The following is a 19,135-nucleotide window of genomic DNA, read 5'->3' as shown; positions in this document are numbered from 1 at the left end:
TCGGGTAAAATGAAATGCCAGGCAATTTTGGGGTTCACATATCTCCACAGTTAGTTGTATTATGTGATTTAAGTTCCTTGTTTTGGCATACAGGCAAAAACATATACACACTGTAGTTGCATTAGAAGGGTTCACAAATGGTCTCTCAAGATTCTCAAGTCTGGACTCACCATTTGCAATGGCTGTACCATGTTTTTTGTTATTGCCCCAGCTAGTAGCAGCATCCTCCATGCAGGGGTGGACTTTGGTAATATGGTGCTCTGAGTGAGGATAAAATTTGGTAGGCCTCCACCGGAATATTTCTTATTTTCACAATAATTACTTTTGTATTTTTTATTTCATGCCTCTTTGACTCAGAGCCCTTTGCAGGGGAACTGCCCACACCACCCTAAATCTAGGTGCTGCTCTACAAGACCCCTAATGTCATTCCTGGGCATTGGAGTGGGGCCAGTACAAGAAATATGGTAGAGATTGTTTGGATATAATTCTGAAAGCGGCCATTTTCTAAGAGGTGAGGAAAAGGAAAATGTCTTCTGAGAAATTTCAGCTCAGCTCTAATCTGCTTCAAGATACCTGTCGTTAACAGAACTAAACTTTAAGACAAATTTACTCAAATAGCCTCAAGTAAAAAGAAAATACATTGAAAATGGTACAGGGGAAGACAATGAGAACTTGTTTTTTTCTTGGATAAATGATCTCTCCTCTCTGTGTGGCTTCAGTTTATTTTCTCAGAAAATACCTTTGAACTAGGGATTAGTTGTGTTTCGGATTCGTTCCATTAAGCCATTTTCACAGTCTGAAATTGCTGCTAATGGGAAGAAATGTGTGGTTTGAAATGTGCAGTGTTGGATCAGCTAACTAGTTTTTGCAAAAGGACAGCTAATAAATAAAAAAAAGAGCAGATGAGAGCTGTGGAGAGAGGTGAAACACCTGTAGAGATAAGAGCTTAAGTAAGAAATATTTGTGCAGTTTTGGCACCTGTTGCCCTGGCACAGTGTGCTTGAATAATCATTGAACAGGTCCAGATTTTAGCTGAGTTCTATACAAATTCAAAGCCAATTCTGTACACACTTACCTGGGAGGAAGTCCTAGTAAACACCTGTCTAGGCAGAGGTTCTGTTCAAGTCCTTCTGAGACAGTGTCCTGTCAGCTGTAGGAGTTGGGGCAACAGTCTTCTTCTGCTTTTTCTTTTTTTGCTCTGGAGGAACCTGAGGGGAATACTATTCTTAGGCTCTCTTCTCTGGAGGTGTAAGGTTTCCTAATCCCCAGAGCATCTCTAGTCCTGTGCTGTGTGAGAACTAGTCAGAGCTCAACACTGGAGGTCTCTGCAAGGGCGTTTCTTTCACCCACGCTGCCCCTGCTACAATTCCAGGGCCCACAGATTACCACCCCTTCTGGGTCAGTGGTATCTCACATAGCTGACTGTTTGTGTCCACTGCAGAGCCGGTCAGCAAGTGCTCCTCATCAGCAGTTATGAGTGGTTGGATCTTTGATAAGCAAGCAATCTCAAATGTTGTAAATGACAATCAAGCAGATCTGATACTTGCCCTATTCAGCAGGCAGGCCCCACAGCCTTTTCATGTTGAGTGAGAAGGTCTGAAGGATTGTAAGCCTATTTAGCCAAGTGTGTTTCAGTCCCCCTCATGGCTGGGAACCCTACATGATCATGGGAAACACTGAGCATCCCATCAGATCTTTCTACAAGATGTTGGAAGAGTGGGGCATGGCCCCTCCACCAGTAGAATTTAAGAACGCCTCATTAGGGCTACTGTGTCAAAAATATTTCAAGACTCTTTCAGAAATGAAGCCTAGGCTACAAGGGTTTGGGTTTTAGCTATTGGTGCTAGCTCTTTTCGATCTCAGAAGATTGTGAAATCTGATTATTCAGTTTTATTTACACAATGTGGAACTGAAAGCTATTGGAATACTGAAAAGCACAGTAAAATGTAAACAGATACCCATGCAGGCAAAGCTTACAAAAACAGAAGAGGTGAATTTTCTGCTAATACATCCTCTCCAACGTGGGCCATGATTTATTGTCTCACGGATGACAGATTGGGGGAAGGTCACATCTTGGAAAAACAATTGTCCATGAGGAGGTGCATAAATTTTATTTTCTCAAATGGTTGAGTTCAGCTCTATAATCTTTGGAATGTTCAAAATGCATTCCAGTTCCCACAGCAGCACCTGCAGAAAGCTTTGTGTTGTCTTTATGGAAAGGCTTAATATAGGCACGTTTTATGGCTGCCTATATTAGCAGTGTGGAATGCATGTGGTAAACAGTCATGGTAAGCTCACTAGAATTGGATTGATGAAATGGAGATAAATAACAAACTCAGCATTCATTTCATATATCTGTAAGGAAAATCTCCAGAAAACGTCCTTCTGTCACTAGAGAGAATATAGATTAAAGAATTTTTCATCCTTAAATTATGCAAATATTTGACAAGTAAGAACAAAAAGCCTGGTAGGCCTTAAAAGTAGTAGTAGTTGTTGTTGTTCGTTTGTTTGTTTTTGTTAATCACCTTAGGCAACCTAGTAGGAAAGTAGCATCAAAATATATAAAATAAACTATCATTCTTACCTTTCCTTCCTTGGAGGTTTTTAAGCAGAGGTTGGATGGCCATTTGTCATGGATACTTTAGCTGAGATTCCTGCATTGCAGGGGTTGGACTAGATGACCCTTGGGGTTCCTTCCAGCTCTATAATTCTATGATTCTATACCTTCTTACCTTCCTTAATTACTTTCCAGAGTTATATTATCAATTGACCTTCTGACAAGAGGTCATGCCAAAGGATGCTGTTGCATATCTCTTTTTCACGGTTGACCACATCCTTGAGTCTGATTTCAGACAACCACCATCTAGTGTCTCTTGAATCCGTCTTTTGCTTCACTGATTTGTCCTCTGCAACCTCATCATCCTACCTGAATTTGAAAAGGGCCGGAGACATCAGTGGCATTTCATTGCCAGAAATACAGTACTATTCTCAAAAATGGATGGCGGATCTTCTCCTGTGCTTCTTGTTCCATCCAAGGTTTAGGACCACATTGAAGAAAGCAATGATTTGCTGGGTGGGGTGGGGAGAATATATGCTACTCTTTAAATAGATAGTATGTAGCCTCTCCTTCTTCCTCAGTTGACTTCATTTCTCCCATAAACATCTACCAAAGGCATAACTTACCATTTCTTTCCTCTACAGGACTTACAAAAATGGTACTGGTGAGGCATGATTGCTCTCGGTGGAGGAGATTACTGTGTTAGCAACATAGGAAGGTGCCTTCTACCAAAACGTACCAATGGTCCATCTAGCTCACTATTGTTTACACAAGGGATGGATAACTTGTGGACTCCAATTTCCATGAGCAACAGCCCCAAATGGCCAATGGTCAATGGTCAAATGATATGGAAACTAGTCTAACAGCATCTGTTGGCCTCTGGTTGGCCACTCCTTGCCTACATTGCCGGGCAGCAGATCTCCAGGGTTTTAGACAGAAGCTTTTCCAAGTCCTACCTGGAAATGCCGGGGATTGAACCCAGGACCTCCTGCATGCAAAGCACATGCTCTGTCACTGAGCTACGGCTCTTCCTCTTTGATTTGTTATTCATTGTCTTTATCAGCATGAATCTTAGAGTCTCTGGATGCTTGTGAAAGATCAGAATTCTCTCCTGTTCAGCCCCATTCCACCTCCCACCAGATAAATTTGGCAGCATATGCCATCAGGCAGCTTAAGTCTAATTTGTTTTTGGTCCTGTCATATCTAAAGCAAATTTGAAAAGTTCTTCGGGCTGCTTTCCTAATTTTCATGTAAGCTCCTATTACTGCTTTTTAATTTTTCATATGTGCTTGTTTACAGTAAAAAAAAAAAAAAAAATCAGAAAAAGTCCATGCTTTTTGTCAGAGGCTGTTCCCTTGAGGTCTTCCCTTGATTTCCCACAAAGCCACTGAACCCATCCCCCAACCCAATTCATTGTCCCTCGCTCTCTCCATGAGCTGGTAAGTGTGATTACTTTTTTCTGACTTGAAAAGTTCTAAAAGCTGAAAGACGACGTGGGAAAGAGCTTTTCAATACTCAGATGAATTCTTCTGGATCCAACTTTTACCTATATCCCTTGGAAAGGCAAAGTGTGTTTTCCTTCAGCCTCTTGGGCTGATCCAGGAAGGAGGAAGTGAAGTTACCTGAGGCAGTGACGCCCATGTCATTCTCTCAAAAATCATAATATGCCCATGGAACTAAAAAGATTGGCTCCTTCTGCATTTGCGATCAAGTTTCTGGTTCAAGTTACGAAATACAGTACAAATCATTCATGATGCAGATGTTAGCCCTTTGTACAATCGAACAGGCTCTTTGGCATCACTCAGGCTACTGCAGCTGGAAGCGAACATGAATAACAATTCAGCAACAGGGATTTCAAACCCTTAGCTTGAGGAAGGCACTAAATGTTGGGGAAGAGACTATGAGGGGTAGATTTACCGTCACTGAGCTAGTACTGGAAAGATGGAAATGAATGATTAAACCATCCTGTTGGGCAGAAAGCGAGGAAACACAACTGCATGGCTGTGTATTTTTATGGCAGTAACAATGAGGCATGGTGGCCTCCGAAACAGTTCTCATGATAAAATCCCAGCTGGATGCTCAGAACTGTGTTGTGCTCTGTGCTTGGGGATTTGACAAAGCAGCTTATATGCATGTGAACTGGCTAGATCCAAAACATTTTTATGAGAGGGTAAATGAACATATGGAAAGAATCGAGAAAACCCCATCCAGCTTTTAATATGTAAACAGTGCTCTAGCTGTAGGTCATAAAGTAAATACAGATTTTTAAAAACACCCGATCGCCAGATGGTGAAGAAAAGGCGATGAAAGCAAAATGTATGCTATGAACGTGACGAGAAATTGACGGGATACGTTTTCGGAGTGTACCTTCGCTCAAGTAGCTTTCCACAAAATTCAAAGTGTTGCATTTTTCAGGTGTGAGCATCTTAAGTCTTATTTCATCAGAACCACCCTCTCTTCACTTTTCCCCTACTTCAGATCCTGAACCCATCTATCTCTGGCCTTCACAGCAGGGAACAATGTTCCCAAGTGAATTGCAAAACAATTGCAGATCATCTGTAAAGAGAACCTTCCCACAATCCTGGGATTGCCTGTAAGAAGCTTTTAGAATTCGTTGGCATCTGTTCCACAATCGACCCCCCCCCCCCTCCCGCCGCCTGAGTTTCTTGTAGACATGATATTCTTCTGGATTTCCTACTCTGCTGTCATAAACATGCTGTTGATCTCCTGCTTCATTTGGCCCCAGAGGAGGTTGCAAAACTAGTGAGGAGAAGCATTTCTTCCTGCTTTTATAGTCATGCTGAAAAGCAGCTTCTCTGAAACCCTTTTAAAATAAACTTCTTTCTTTCTTTTTTTAAGTAAGACACCCTATCAACTTTCTAACATCTGCAAAGCACACAGTGAAGTGATAATGCACGTAGAAGTTCATGGGTACTGATTTTTCCTGGAACATATTACATATTATTATTATTTTTACATGGTGCTGTGGAACCTCAGGCCTGGGAGCTAAACGTGCTCCTCTGTGTCTGGACCTCTGGGCTCTCCTCGGCCACAACCTCTCCCTCAGACCATCTCCCCCCTCAGTGCTTTTGCGTGGCTGGAATGTGTTCTTGAACATCTGCTGTCCTGGAAGGAGAATGTCATACACAGATCCGGTGCTTTTTTTCTAGAAAAAGAGGTGCAGGTGGTCACCATGAAGTTGTTACAGTAAGTGTCACACCTTTTAACAACAATGAAAAGAGGTGCTGGTACTGCGTACCCTTGAATACCCCCTGAAGAAAAACAAACAGCACTGCACAGACCTATAAACATTGGGGAAGGAGGAATACCCCCTGAAGTTTGCAGGAATTGAATTTAACCTACTCTACAAAGGCAAGGGTACATACAATGTATCCTTTTGCATCCGGCCCCAACCACCACTTGTTTGCACCCCTGAAAGTTTCCCTTGAGGAAATAAGGCGTTCAGGCTGGAAAATGCTCCCCACCCCAATTCTCCAAGCACTCTAGGTATATTGAAAAATAAGACAGTCCCTGCCCACAGGCTCACAATTTAATAAGGGAAAACAGGAAGCAAGCATTGAAACAGCTTGGGCTATTTATTTATAGCACTCCCTTCATCCCAAAGAACCCCAGGGTGACTTAGGGCAGGCAGCACAGTGACTCAGGCCAGCCCTGTTCACCGGGTCAAACCACAGGGTTAAATGTGTCGCTTGTCATTGCATTTTCTCTTGTAAAAAGTATAGCCAGTAGTTTCTATGGGCCCTGGTCAGAGTTAACCCTTTTTTCTTTGCGCTGCAGCCCTAAAGGACCGCGCCCCACCAGCTGCTATTGGAGGCAAGCTTCCATTGGCAGCAGGCTACTGCTAACCCCCCCCCCCAATAGCTGCTATGGGGGCTTTCCTCTCAGGTCTAATATTTTCATGGAGATGATTTTAATCAGGACCACAGCAGGGGGAAAGAGGTGTGTTTCTTCATTTGCTTGTATGTATGTTGTATACCATGGACCTGATCTTGTCCCCAATGGGCTGATGAAATAGTTGTATTTATTATTTTGGAAAGAGTCATACAACTACAAGTCAGAAACTGCATGCAGTTGGGGTCCCTGGTCTTTAACCTAGAGATGTTGCTGATCTGGGAGAGTGGTGTTTGCTGCTCTGCACGACCATGGGCTGGTCCCAGGGATGTCCGCCATCTTCCTGCATGGCTGGGTGAGGGGATGGTCGCTTGACACCGCCCCCCTCTGGCAGCCGCAGACCACATCTGAGCAGGCCCGGCCCCACAGGCCAATCAGAAGCAGGGGCAAGGGGCTGGGCCAGGCTCTCCCTGTAGTATTTACTATGGCAACTGCATGTAGGCCGCCTTCTTTGCTAACTGGCAGGGGCCAGCTCGAGTGGTAGATAAGCCATTGGGTTGCCTTCACAGTTGAGTGGGTGCCCCATTAGAGGGGTCCAGGAGGGGAGATTTTTGTCCAGTTGCCCACATGGGGGTCGATGGGCCAACACACCTCTCACAACTGTGGTCATTGCACCCTATCACTGTTGGGAGCAACTCCCAACACCGGGTCGACCTCATTAGGTTCCTATCAGCCAAACCTACTCGCATCTGTAATCAATCAAGTTGTAGCCCAATTCAACCCAATACTAATCTCCTGTGTTCCTTTCTATGGTCTACCCCTCACCAGACTCTGGGCATCATGTGCCTGTGCTAGCAATTTGAGTTCAACAGCATTTGGAGAGCCGCAGGTTACTCACCACTAATATATTTGATACGGCAGTTTTTGAACAGCCTCCCTTAATGTGAAGGAAATGTGAGAACCTTCCCAAATGGGCTGGGAGTTGTGGATGAGGCAGAGAGTGTGGGCGTTTTGCACTGCTTCTTCTTCACAGGTTAAAGAGGCAGTGTTTATTCCGGGGCTTCCCAGCTCGGCGTACTGGCCCTTGCCACAGACAGTTGACCCCATCCCGATCCTGAGTCACCCGGCCCATTCAAGAGCACCTGTTCCCTCCCAGCGTGCAAACCCCAGCGCTGCTGAGTCAGAGACCAGAGCACATTAAATCATTGTGCCTGCTTGCCAGCAAAAGTTGGGAGCTGAAAGCAGAGTTAAGCTGCTTGGGCTCCTTCCACTGCCCATGTAAGCTGAGCCTCCCACTGCTGGGCAGCCAGGCTGGCACCTGACCTACTTGAGTCTGAGCAGAGTGGCCAGCTGCCTGTTTTTAAATACAATTGCTTAATTATTTGTTAGTTGCAGGGTGTTGAGGGGGAGGCACTGGAACAGAAACATGCCTAATATTAACAGCAGAGTTACCACAAAGCAGGCTTTCCGACTGAAGGATGGTGGGTTGACAACCGGCGCGGCTCATTCTGCTTCTAAATTTGGCTTTCTGGAGAAGTGACTAACGTCATGACTGGCACGGCAGAAAAATGCCGCCTTCAGTTGTGCTGACCCTTCTCTCCTTTTGATTCTACCCAGCCTAACTAAGGCTCTGTTTACACGGGGACTGCCCCTGGAGTGTCTTTTGATACATTAGGAAAGTTTCATGCTCTGCTTTGTCCTGCAGTGATCCCTAATAATTCTCTCCTGCCCTCGGCCCATTTCCTCACTGTCCCTTTCAGCGAAAAGAGCTTGTGGTGATGTGCTTAAACCCCCTCTTTTCTTTTTCTGTGGAAAGCATGGGAGGACATGAGGGGGCGATCACAAGGCATTTTATTCTTCCTAAAGTGTTGTTCTTTTTCTGTGAATCACGAAACCCTGAGGGCACGTGGGACAATATGTTTTATTTAGGCATGGTAGTGTTTCAAATACAAGGTGAGGGATTCGTTCAAGGGAGAAGTGTCATGCCCTCTGCTTATCCAATGTCTTGTAGATTTCTTTTTGATTATTTCTATTTATTATTTGTTTTCTAAAAGGGTATCGTGTATAAGCATTTTTTTGATTGATTCTATTTCTATCCCACTTTTTATTCAAATAAATCCCAAAGCGGCTTACAAACAAATGATAAAAATAACATAATGGAACATCACGAATGCAGCATAAATTGTATAGAATACTTAACAAATCATCAGTAAAACAATCACAAATCACAAATAAAACAATTGCCATCTATGTAACAATAAGCATGGCTCTGTAGAGGAATAAGGAAGACTACTAACTTGATTTTCAAAAGTAATGCTAGAAGCATTATCAGTTTTAATAGCATGAATTTATACCAGGAAGACAACGTAGCATCCAGCAACCATAGGGAAACTATTCTGATGCATGAAAACCACAAGGCAGCTAAAACAAATTTAAAGCCTCACCAGCCATAGTCCTGCTGGAAAAGCTTTTACTAACATTCTTCTGAGATGGAAAACAGAGCTGGTTTGACTGGCCTCCCTGAGAAGTTCCACAGTAAAGGTGCCACTGTAAAAAAGGCCTTGTGCTTTGTCAACTTGAATCTAATTTCCACTGATTCTGGCGCTTGGAGCAGTGCCCAGACATTATCCTACTTGTACGTGTATGTCTGTGTAAGTGAGAGAGACGTTGTAGGTAAATATGGAACAAGGCTGCTGTTTAGGGCTTTAAATAACTGCACTTTGAATTGTGCCCAGAAATTAATTGGGAGCCAGTGGACAGAAGAAGCTGGTGAAGACTTTTAATTAGTCTAAAGCTATGACACGCTGGCATGGCTTCAAATCATTTAGTCAGACCAAAGTGCAACAGATAAATGGTCCCAGAAAACAGAAAAGGGCGGACAAAGCAAAGACAGAATGCTATATTAATCTTGGAAAGATATCTACAAATGGATATCCTTGAAGTGAGGTTGCTACTGGTGTCAGCTTCCGGAAGGGCACCATTTCCTGCTTGCCTGTTTCATTTTAAAAAATTAAACAGGGAGAGATGCCATTTTGAAAGTTAACTTTGGGAATATAAATGTCTATGGCACTGTGCCTTTTCTTTGGCACTGCAAAGCTTTAAATTTGTCACTGGCTTCTTAGCCTCCTTGAGGATTGGGCAGAGGTGCGGGGGGGTAGCTCTATTAGGGTGGGTGTGAGGAACCGTTTTGGCTCTCGGCCCTCATTCCCTTATTGCCAACCCTTCAAGGGTCACTTGCCACCAGTAGGTGGGCCACACTCTTCATGCGCCCCTCAGCCAAATCCTTAGCTACTCTCCACTCCTATCCATTTGCCAAGATTTCAGGGGAGGGGAGACCAAAAGTTTCAGACAACTTTAGATTGGTGAGGAGGGATGAACTCCCCCTGCTCTCAATTCAGATTGGCTCAGCAGGTATAAACTTTCTCAACAAGCACTTTGTGGGGAAAGCAGCTGTTTTCCAGATAATTCTCTTCTGGCTCATAATATTGACACTTTCATTGATTGTACATCATCCTGTACCTTATCATGTTGGCCCCTAGTCACAGAGAACTTCTGGGAAGTCCAACCATCACCAGCCCTCCCAAAAAACCGCTAGGGGAATAATAGATAATTTTACATCTGGGTGGAACACAGCGACTGTCTGGCAAGAAATGAGATACGCAATTGATGATCCAAACAAAAGATACTCACTAGACAAAAAGATACATATGAGGGTAATCTGGTCATGTAATTTCTAGACAATAAGAATTCCATTGAGAGTATGCGGAGACCTTTAAAGAACTTTTGTATATGCACTTAAAAAGCAACTGGCTTTGTTGTTTATGTAGTTTCATAGCCATCCATGAGAGTTTAATTGAGAAATGCATAAAGCAGCTGGAAGAATTGAACTTTGTCTTCTGATTGTAGATGCGTAGAATCTTATTTAACATTTGAGCAAGAGAAGCGTGTGTGTGTGTGTGTGTGTGTGTGTATTAAACACATGTATATACACACATAAATGTATGGCATATGGTTTAGGTAGAAATCCCCTTGTTAGACATGTTGTATTACAGTCGTACCTTGGATCCCAAATGCCTTGGTACTCGGACATTTTGACTCTCAAACCTCAAACCTAGAAATGGGTGTTCCGGTTTGCAAACGTTCTTTGGAACCCGAACGTCCAGTGGGGCTTCCGCGGCTCCCGATTGGCTGCAGGAGCTTCCTGCAGCCAATCAGAAGCTGTGCTTTGGTTTCCAAACGTTTTGGAAGTCAAATGGACTTCGGGAACGGATTCCGTTTGGCTTCCAGAATACGACTGTATTCTGGTCACTGGACATTAGTACTGCTGCTGACTCTTGTTAGCAAAATAGTATGTGTTTCTGTTGTCTTATGCTGAAATCCTATGCACACTTTTCCCTGCTGAGCTCAAGGGGTTACTTTAAGTAGGCATGTATAGGATTGCACTACTAATTCTTTCGCAACTCACATCTGTTAAACCCAGTTTTTCCCTGCGTATGAAGTTAAGTGGCCATTGCAGTTCTGATCATCTTTCATCGCTAGCTAGATTGTTTACTGGCCTTTCTCTGTCTCATACTCAGTTCTGACACTGTAACAAAAGCTAGAAACTATGAATTCATCCATTTATTTATACTCCACAGTGGCTCTATTTTTGTCAGCAAAGAAAACCCTTCACTTGCATTTTGCCTAGCCTTTAAAAATTATGATCAAATTATGATCAAACATGGACATTTGTGTCTTTATTTTTAGCACAGCATTTACAGGAAATGAAAAATGAAATGATGAAAAAAAGTAACTTTAGCCCAATTTTTTTTTTTTTAAAAAAGGATTCATTGTACTTTCTTGATTTTATTCATGCCTGCTTCAAAAAAGAGAAAAGGCTAAATGGGCTAAAAAGAGAAAAGGCTAAATCCCATGTGACAAACTACACACGAGAATTACTTCCATATTTTGTGGGAGCCCCTTCTTACTGTGCTGTCTAAAAAGAAGTTGCTACGTTCTTTAAATTAAGGCTGTAATTCTATACAGTGGTACCTTGGGTTAAGTACTTAATTCATTCCAGAAGTCCGTTCTTAACCTGAAACTGTTCTTAACCTGAAGCACCACTTTAGCTTATGGGGCCTCCCGCTGCCATCACGCCACCGGAGCACGATTTCTGTTCTTATCCTGAAGCAAAGTTCTTAACCTGAGGTACTATTTCTAGGTTAGCGGAGTCTGTAACCTGAAGCGTATGTAACCTGAAGCGTATGTAACCCGAGGTACCACTGTACACATCTATTGAACTCAGTGGGGCTTACTTCTTACACATGTATGGGAGAGTACTATCAGTTTGGTAGCTGGAAATACTGATTTGAACATGAAGCCCTTATCCCTGAAGAACATATTTGCCATTATGCTATACTTGGAGATAAGCACCCAAATTCAAAAGACTGCTGATCTAATCACTTTTGGCATTTCCCGTGACCCTGATTGACAGTGACTTCTTAAACACGGGGCATATTTTGAGTTGAGCAAGAACTGAAGAGACTGCAATCTTGGCTCTGCTATTGGCTGACTCCCATGTGACCTTGACACACTATTGCACTTGACATGGAAGCTTTCCAAAACTCTAAAATTTCATACTATTGTTGTTCTTTGGTATTATATATGTGTGTGTGTGTGTGTGTGTGTGTGTGTGTGTGTTTATTTATATGCCACCTTCGCAAGTCATTCCCAATACCTTCGCAAGTCATTCCCAATACCCTTTCCCTTTCCATGTAGTTATAAAGACTAATTGGGGGATTAATGAAATAATGGCAGTGAGGAAAGTCTTTTTTACCTCTCATATTCTCTTTTAAAATTAGAAGTGGACCATGGAGAGCGTCCCTTGAGCCGCATGCCTGCTGGAGAGCGTAGAGGTTATATCGGCCAACATTAATGCAGAGACAGTGATTGAATAAATAACAAAAATAGATCTAAAATGGTGCTTCATGACAAGGCACTAAGTATGGCATTGTCTCTCCCCCTCCTCTGAAAGAAGCCATTTCATCTTTTTATGGCTTGTGTGGGTGGGTGTTTTCTTCTTCCCAGAAGTCTGGAGGGGGGAAAGCTTTGAGGCTAAGTGAATAACTGCTTTTAAATAAAACGTTTGCAAGTATATATTTATCTGAAAGGCTGGATCATCTCCAAAAGAATAATGAGTGCCTCAGCCAAGCAGAGAATGTTCTCTGTACAATACCTGTGACCCAGAGAGGAAAGACTAGATTGCTCGAGGGAGTTGCCAGCTGTCCTTCTCTTTTCAGACTAGATTCCTTCCTTACCAGGATACGTAAAGCCTCCTACATCATCAGCTTGCAGCTCAGCAAGTGCACCTTTGCTTTGTGGGCATCAGAGATCTTCTCTCAGGGAAGTGCTTTTGTTGGGAAAGGATTCCATATTCCCAGCACTCGGAGCACAATATAATATAATATTATTGCTGGGGAAATGCAATTCTTTCTCCCAGCTAGCATAGAGCTGTTGGAAATTATAGTGCTGCCTGGAATATGGTTTTTGTGAAACTGTTGGATAGTTCCTGAGACATTACCGATAACTGAGGGAGAAAACCCAACTCTCATGTGCCCATTGTATGCTGCAGTGCAAATAGTGATATTCAGCCTGCAGGGAGGGCACTGGAATGGAAGCTGCCGTTGAGCAAGGCAAAATGCAGAAAAAATGCATGTCAAGTTGAAACCAGGCAGCCAGTCTTCAGACTTTGCCTTGAGACTAGTTAGTTTCTTTTGCAAGTCCCCTTTTTGCACATCAGAGGGTTCTCCAAAACAGCACAACCATCCTATTCTGCAGTAAGACTGCCACCTGCCTTTCATTATATGTCAACTAGATCTCAGGCCTTTGACTCTAGACTTACAATTGCTAAAAGTTGGTAGACTTTGAATCCGGAGTTGCTAAAGGTTGCGTCAGTAAGGGCATACTTTAAAAAAGCCAATTTTTGGAATTCAAGGGTTCTGCGCTCTGCCAAACCCCAAAAGGAAAAACGGATTTCAAACGTTTTTCAGTACTTCCCGTTGCCATAGGACACTCAAAACTTGGGCGCCTGATTAATTAATAGCAGGTATGTGCTTGGATCTTGTGGCTTCCTCTGACCCATCCATTTGGAAGATGAGGGGCAGTCTGCTTTGCTGGGCAAATTTTGAATAGCCATCCCTTGCAAATCCAGAATTCTGCACTTCCCTCTGCTGCCAATTATTTAGTTACCCATCTTTCATCAACAATGCCTTTCCGGTAATAAGCTTCAGCATTTTATGCTAAAGGTTTTATAATCATTGCAGCCAGTATTACGTCTGCTTGTAACGTTCAAGTGTGACTTCTGTTCTTGTGTAGTCAAAAGAGCACCAAAGTTTGTATCAGCAGGTTTGATGGAACTGAGGTTTGCAGAAATACCAAAAAAAAAGGGGGGGGTCATTGGGGGGGTGCAGTGCCGACTCAGCCTGCTGAGTAGTGATGGGCTGCTGGCTGCCTGTTAAGGGGGAGAATGGAATGGAGAAGAATGGGAGAGAGCATGGCTGGCAGTGAGCAGGAATACTCTGCTGTGCAATGTTTTGCTGTTGTTGGTCAGTGTGGTGTAGTGGTTAAGAGCGGTAGTCACGTAATCTGGGGAACCGGGTTCGCGTCTCCGCTCCTCCACATGCTGCTGCTGGGTGACCTTGGGCCAGTCATACTTCTTTGAAGTCTCTCAGCCCCACTCACCTCACAGAGTGTTTGCTGTTGTTGTTTTTTTAAATAATTTTTATTAACCGACCAATCAAATCAAATCAAATCAAATCAAATCACATAAATTCCGAATTACAAAGCCGAATTTTAAATTTTTGTTGAGGGGACCCATATTTCAAGTTCCGAAGGGGGATTCCGGTCATCTTCTTGCTGCTGCGTTAATATCCAAATCAGTCCAAATAAAGTTCATAAATCTATCCAGTCTTTTCTTGCTGTTTCCACATCTCATCTTGTTCGTATATTTTTTTCTTTTTTTCTTTATGATCTCTTCTGATAGTCTCCTTAAGCTGATAAACACCAATTGTAATCCTGTGTGAATTTTTCCGTTCGTCCAATCCTCATATCGAGATGGTTTCCGTATATCATTGCTTTCATAAATAACATCGCTCTTTCCATCATTAATCTCACAGATCTGTCGCTCTTAAGTCCCTCTGAGGAGTCTCACCCATAATATAAAAACAGCTCCATTCCTCCTCCCAGACTTAAGTCCTCCGACAGAGCTTGCCAACATGGCGACGGTATTTTTAACTGCGTCATTCCAAAGCTCTTATACATTCCACAATCTTCTTAAAACATGCTTTGGTTAGAAAATTTATCTCCACACAGTCTTAAATCCACAGCTTAAGTCATTAAAACGACATTTCTGACTTGTGGGGGGGGATTCTTGTTTAATCACATAGAGGAAAGAAAGGAAAGTTTTTTCCCCCTCCCCCATCAGTCCCTTTGCCATACCGAGTCTTGGCGTATCTTCTCATGATTTATTCTTGTTCCTCCGACTCGTCTTGTTTTATCAGAGATCTCTTCTGTTAGCAGTCTTTGCTCCCCCTCCTTCCTTGAAATATGTGCATTCGCTTCATCCTAATTGTTTCTTTTGAAGTTCTTGCAGCTAGCAGCATGGATCAGAGACGGCGTCCAGGAGCACCGAAATCCCACAGGAGGGCATTGTGCCTAGTGCCCCCATTCCCACAAATTCGGGGGTGGTATAGGGCACAGCAGGCAAGGGCAGCCCCCCCCCAACCTTGGGGGGTAGGGAGGCTATTTACTCCCATCACAGCCTCCTAATTACCTCGTGTGGGTCGGAGAGATGTTATTGTCAGCCATCTTCTGATGCGCCCCTAGTGGCCCCTCCGCAGAGTGTTTGTTGTGGGGGAGGAAGGGAAAGGAGAATGTTAGCCACTTTAAGACTCCTTAAAGGGAGTGAAAAGCGGGATATCAAATCCAAACTCTTCTTCTTCTTCTTCTTGGTCCCACTTATATTTTAGATATAATGATGGGCACAATCCACTGTGTTGAACATGCTTAAATCAATGTCTTAAGCAGAATTTGCGTTGAATTGTAGCCGGTTTCTTTAGTGCACAGAATGCACCACGGCTGCAAATCTTGGAAGACCTTTGTCGCAGATTTTTCTAGCATGTCGTTCATTTGTTCCTGAATCTTATTTGAGTGTGTCTGACTGTACATTTGGGAGTATGGCTGTTCAGTCAAACCAATCTCATCTGAGTACATTCTGCCAGATTAGCCAGTGCACAGAACGGAACTATGTTCTAGCCGTGGAAGTCAGAATGGCGGAGAACACAGCTAAAGTTAAACTGTAACTGCAACAAAGGGCTTGTCCCCTTGCCCTGCTCCTTTCCTGGAGAAAACCTGCTCTGAACTGGAACAAACAGCAATCCGGAGAGAACCGAAATTGCTGTTCGTTCCTATTGAGCGCTAAAGAGCAGTTTTCCCTGGGGTGGAAGCAGTGGGACAAAATAAAGTGTAGATAAGCCCTCAGTGTAAGCAAGTGCAAAGTGATGTTTGGGTGGGTGTCTGGGTAGGACTAAGTTCCTATATATGCTTATGGGGTCTGAACTGGCAGGGGCTGGCCAGAAAAGAGATAATGATGCATAGCTCAATGAAAATGTTGACCCAGCACATGGCAACTGTAAAAAAAAACAAAATTACTTGTTAGGGATCATTAGAAAGGGTTTGAAAATTGGGGTGGGGGATGGGAGGAATGTCAATGTCATAAGGCCGTTATACAAATTATAGTGCATGCAGACTTGGAATACTGCATACAGTTCTGGTTGGCGCACCTCAAAGGGATATTACGCAGCTGGAAATGATTTAGAAAATCCTGCCGGTGGTCATGGAGCTAGAGCAAACTCCCCCACGAGGAGATGTTACAAAATTTTAGTTTAGAGAAAAGGGCCAGGTGGAACATGACCAGGGGTATACAAAATGTGTGCATGGGATGGTGAAAGCAGATAGGAGTTGTTTCTCCCTGTCTTGTAATACTAGAACCCGGGACCATCCAATGTGGCTGAGCATTGGAAGTGTCAGTATGAAAAGGAACCACTTTTTGCACAGCGCATAGTTAAATTATGGAATTCACTATCCCCAAATGTAGTAATGGCCATCTTCTTTGATGGCTTTGAAAGAGGGTTAGATAAATTCGTGGAGGATGGAGTTAGCAGTGACCACTAGCCATGCTATCTAGGCACTATGCCCAGTTTTGGAGGCAGCTGCTGGGAAGCAGGTTGGGCTTGGACGCTTCCCATAGGCTGCTGGCTGGCCACTATAGGAACATAGCCTAGATGGACTTTGGTCTGGTCCAGGAAAGCTCACCTTATATTCCTAACTAAGGCTTCTTTCATCCATTTGTCGATTCATTCCACATGCCTCATGGTCCTGTCCCAGATGTTCCTGCACCCTGCCTGCAACATCCACACATTCCTCAGGATTTTTGCAGACATGTTGCTATGTATGTGCAGTTTATGTAGATAAGTACCTTATGTAGATAAGTTGGGGTGGGGGGAGTACTGCCAGGGAGACACAGCAAGCCACTCATTTATCCTACATGTGGCAGATGCAAGTTAATGGGACCTGAATTCAAGTCAAATCCCATTGCTTTCATTGAGCCTCAGCCATGGCTGGCTAGTTTGATATATTTCCCAGTTCATCCTCTTTATTGTGAACCAAAACATCAGCAAACCACTACTTGTAAGTACTTTTTGGGTGATAGTGATCAGATTATTTCGCTCTTCTCCAGAGCTCCCTGCAAGGGCGTCTGACTTATTGAGCAGTCTGCATTGCTGCATTCCCATTGCTGTCTGATAATGGGATAGGCCATATTTCAAGCGCTCTGGTGTGTTAACCCAGAACAACACTATTCAGTGGCGTTCCCTTTGATTCCTGAAACATCTTGTTCCTTTACTAAGAATGTTAAACTGAAACAGGCTACTGCAGCTACTGTCGATCTTTCAACAGGATGCAATGGAGAAAATGGGGAGAGTTGGGAGAGTTGTGCTGCCAAACCACAAGGATAAAAGGTAATGGAGTCTTGTTTTTATCTTCTTCAGCTTATCGGTGTAAAAGAGCTACACTGTCTACAGTTAAAGCTGTCTCCTCTTGACTTTTTGTGTGGCAGTGGACAGAACTTAACATATTTTCCTTCTTTCTTTGCCTCTCCAGTGGGAAAGATACAGGACTTATCAAAACATGGTGGTCATACAAACTTAAGGAACTACATCAGTTAGATGTGCAAATAACTCTGCCATCTGTACGCTTCAAAGTACAGAAAGTTCTGTTGAGGTGAAACCAAGATATATACAGGCATCCCCCCCCCTTAGGCGTCACACACGACTGTGTATTTGTGTGGTACTGGGAAACAAATAAGTAATTTAATTCAAACCTGGAAATGGCAGGATAGAGCTGGAGAGTCCCCGTGGCTCGCAAGGAGACCCTCCCTGGAGCCCAAAGAGAACTTCAGTGTGGGTGGAGGAAGCCCTGAAGGAGACTAGAGGCACAGAAGGCTTTGTTTAGGCTGCTCAGCTTCCCCGCCTAGCAGCTGACATGTGTGGTAGCACAGCAGCAGCATCCATTTTCAGCACGTCCTCAAGCCTCTAGCTGGCCCAAGCTTCTATTCTAGTTGAAGAGAGAGGCTTTGTTAGGGGGTGCTCCCCACTTATTTGCTTTTCACTTATGCACATGAGGGCTCAGAACGTAACCCCCACATAAGTGCGGGGGGGGGGGGGGTACCTGTATTTAAGCTAGAGCCAAACATAAGGCAGCCAACACAGTGCTTGAAGACCCTAGGTGTGCTTCTTTGCTGTAAAGGTGATAATTTGCAGGGCAGAAGGGGTGAGCAGGTGCTGCTTAACCTCTTCCCTACCCAGTGCTTTTCCTCTGCTGCCCTTCACATTTAGTCACTTGCGCCTCCTGCTGTCGCCCCACTTGTTGTATACCCTGATACATATTTACTGCGTCACTTGAGGAAGAGCCACTGGAAGGGGAAGGGACTACATGGAGTAAAGCAGGAAGTAGGGTAACGATTAAGCAAGCAACCCACCTGAGCATAGCCAGGGTGTGCAGATGTGTGTTGGCCACCATGTGGTAGGTTAAAAAGATCTGAAAGTATAGCAACCTCTACGTATGGTGAAAACTCTACGCCAAGTACTTGGGGATGTTGAGGCAAAGAAAGAAACTGCAAATACTGCAGAAATCTATGTGGCTGTTCAGGAGCTGGCGTTTCCCTAGTGTGGTGCTTCAGTTGCCAGCTAGGAGGTAAATGAGAGGGGGGAATTTTCGGGGGGGGGGGTGCAATTAGGAATGGGATATGAAGAGGCAGCAAACTGGCAAACAGTTCACAGAGCAAATAAGTGCAGAAAGATGTATTCATGGGCCCAAAAGAAGACTAAAAGTTGAGTTAGAGAGGTCAAAGGAGGAGAAAAATCCCTGAATGAAGGAGATGCTATAGGAGGAACTGAAATCTATCACTGCAAAGAACCAAGGTTAAATAATATTGGAAAAACAAAAGATGGCAACTGGGGTGTTTGGGATAAAAGACAGTTGTGAGTGGGTTATTAAAATGCTCATCTGCAGGGCTATTTCAGGGTTACTCATGCACGTACTTTTGTAACACAAGAAAACCTTTAATATATATTTTTTCCTAAGCTGTACAATAGCTTTCATTCTTTCTTAATGCAGCTTTGCTACATTACT

At 43.6% G+C, this 19,135-nt stretch overlaps 1 protein-coding gene across 6 annotated transcripts in view; it reads left to right on the top strand.

The window, feature by feature from the left end:
* The window catches only part of FGGY (FGGY carbohydrate kinase domain containing), a 162,576-nt gene that overhangs the window by 119,377 nt on the left and 24,064 nt on the right, over nucleotides 1–19,135 (top strand). For 5 of the 6 annotated variants that reach the window (XM_077928691.1, XM_077928690.1, XM_077928689.1 and 2 more), the window contains one exon: nucleotides 17,402–17,463. The exons of the other annotated variant lie outside the window; for it this stretch is intronic. In XM_077928691.1, the coding sequence (XP_077784817.1) occupies nucleotides 17,402–17,463 (62 nt within the window). The remainder of the gene's footprint in view (nucleotides 1–17,401; nucleotides 17,464–19,135) is intronic. 6 annotated transcript variants of the gene reach the window in all.

Source organism: Podarcis muralis, chromosome 5, assembly GCF_964188315.1.
Source record: "Podarcis muralis chromosome 5, rPodMur119.hap1.1, whole genome shotgun sequence".
Classification (NCBI taxonomy): Eukaryota; Metazoa; Chordata; class Lepidosauria; order Squamata; family Lacertidae; genus Podarcis; species Podarcis muralis.
This window is presented reverse-complemented; position numbering and strand designations above follow the sequence as displayed.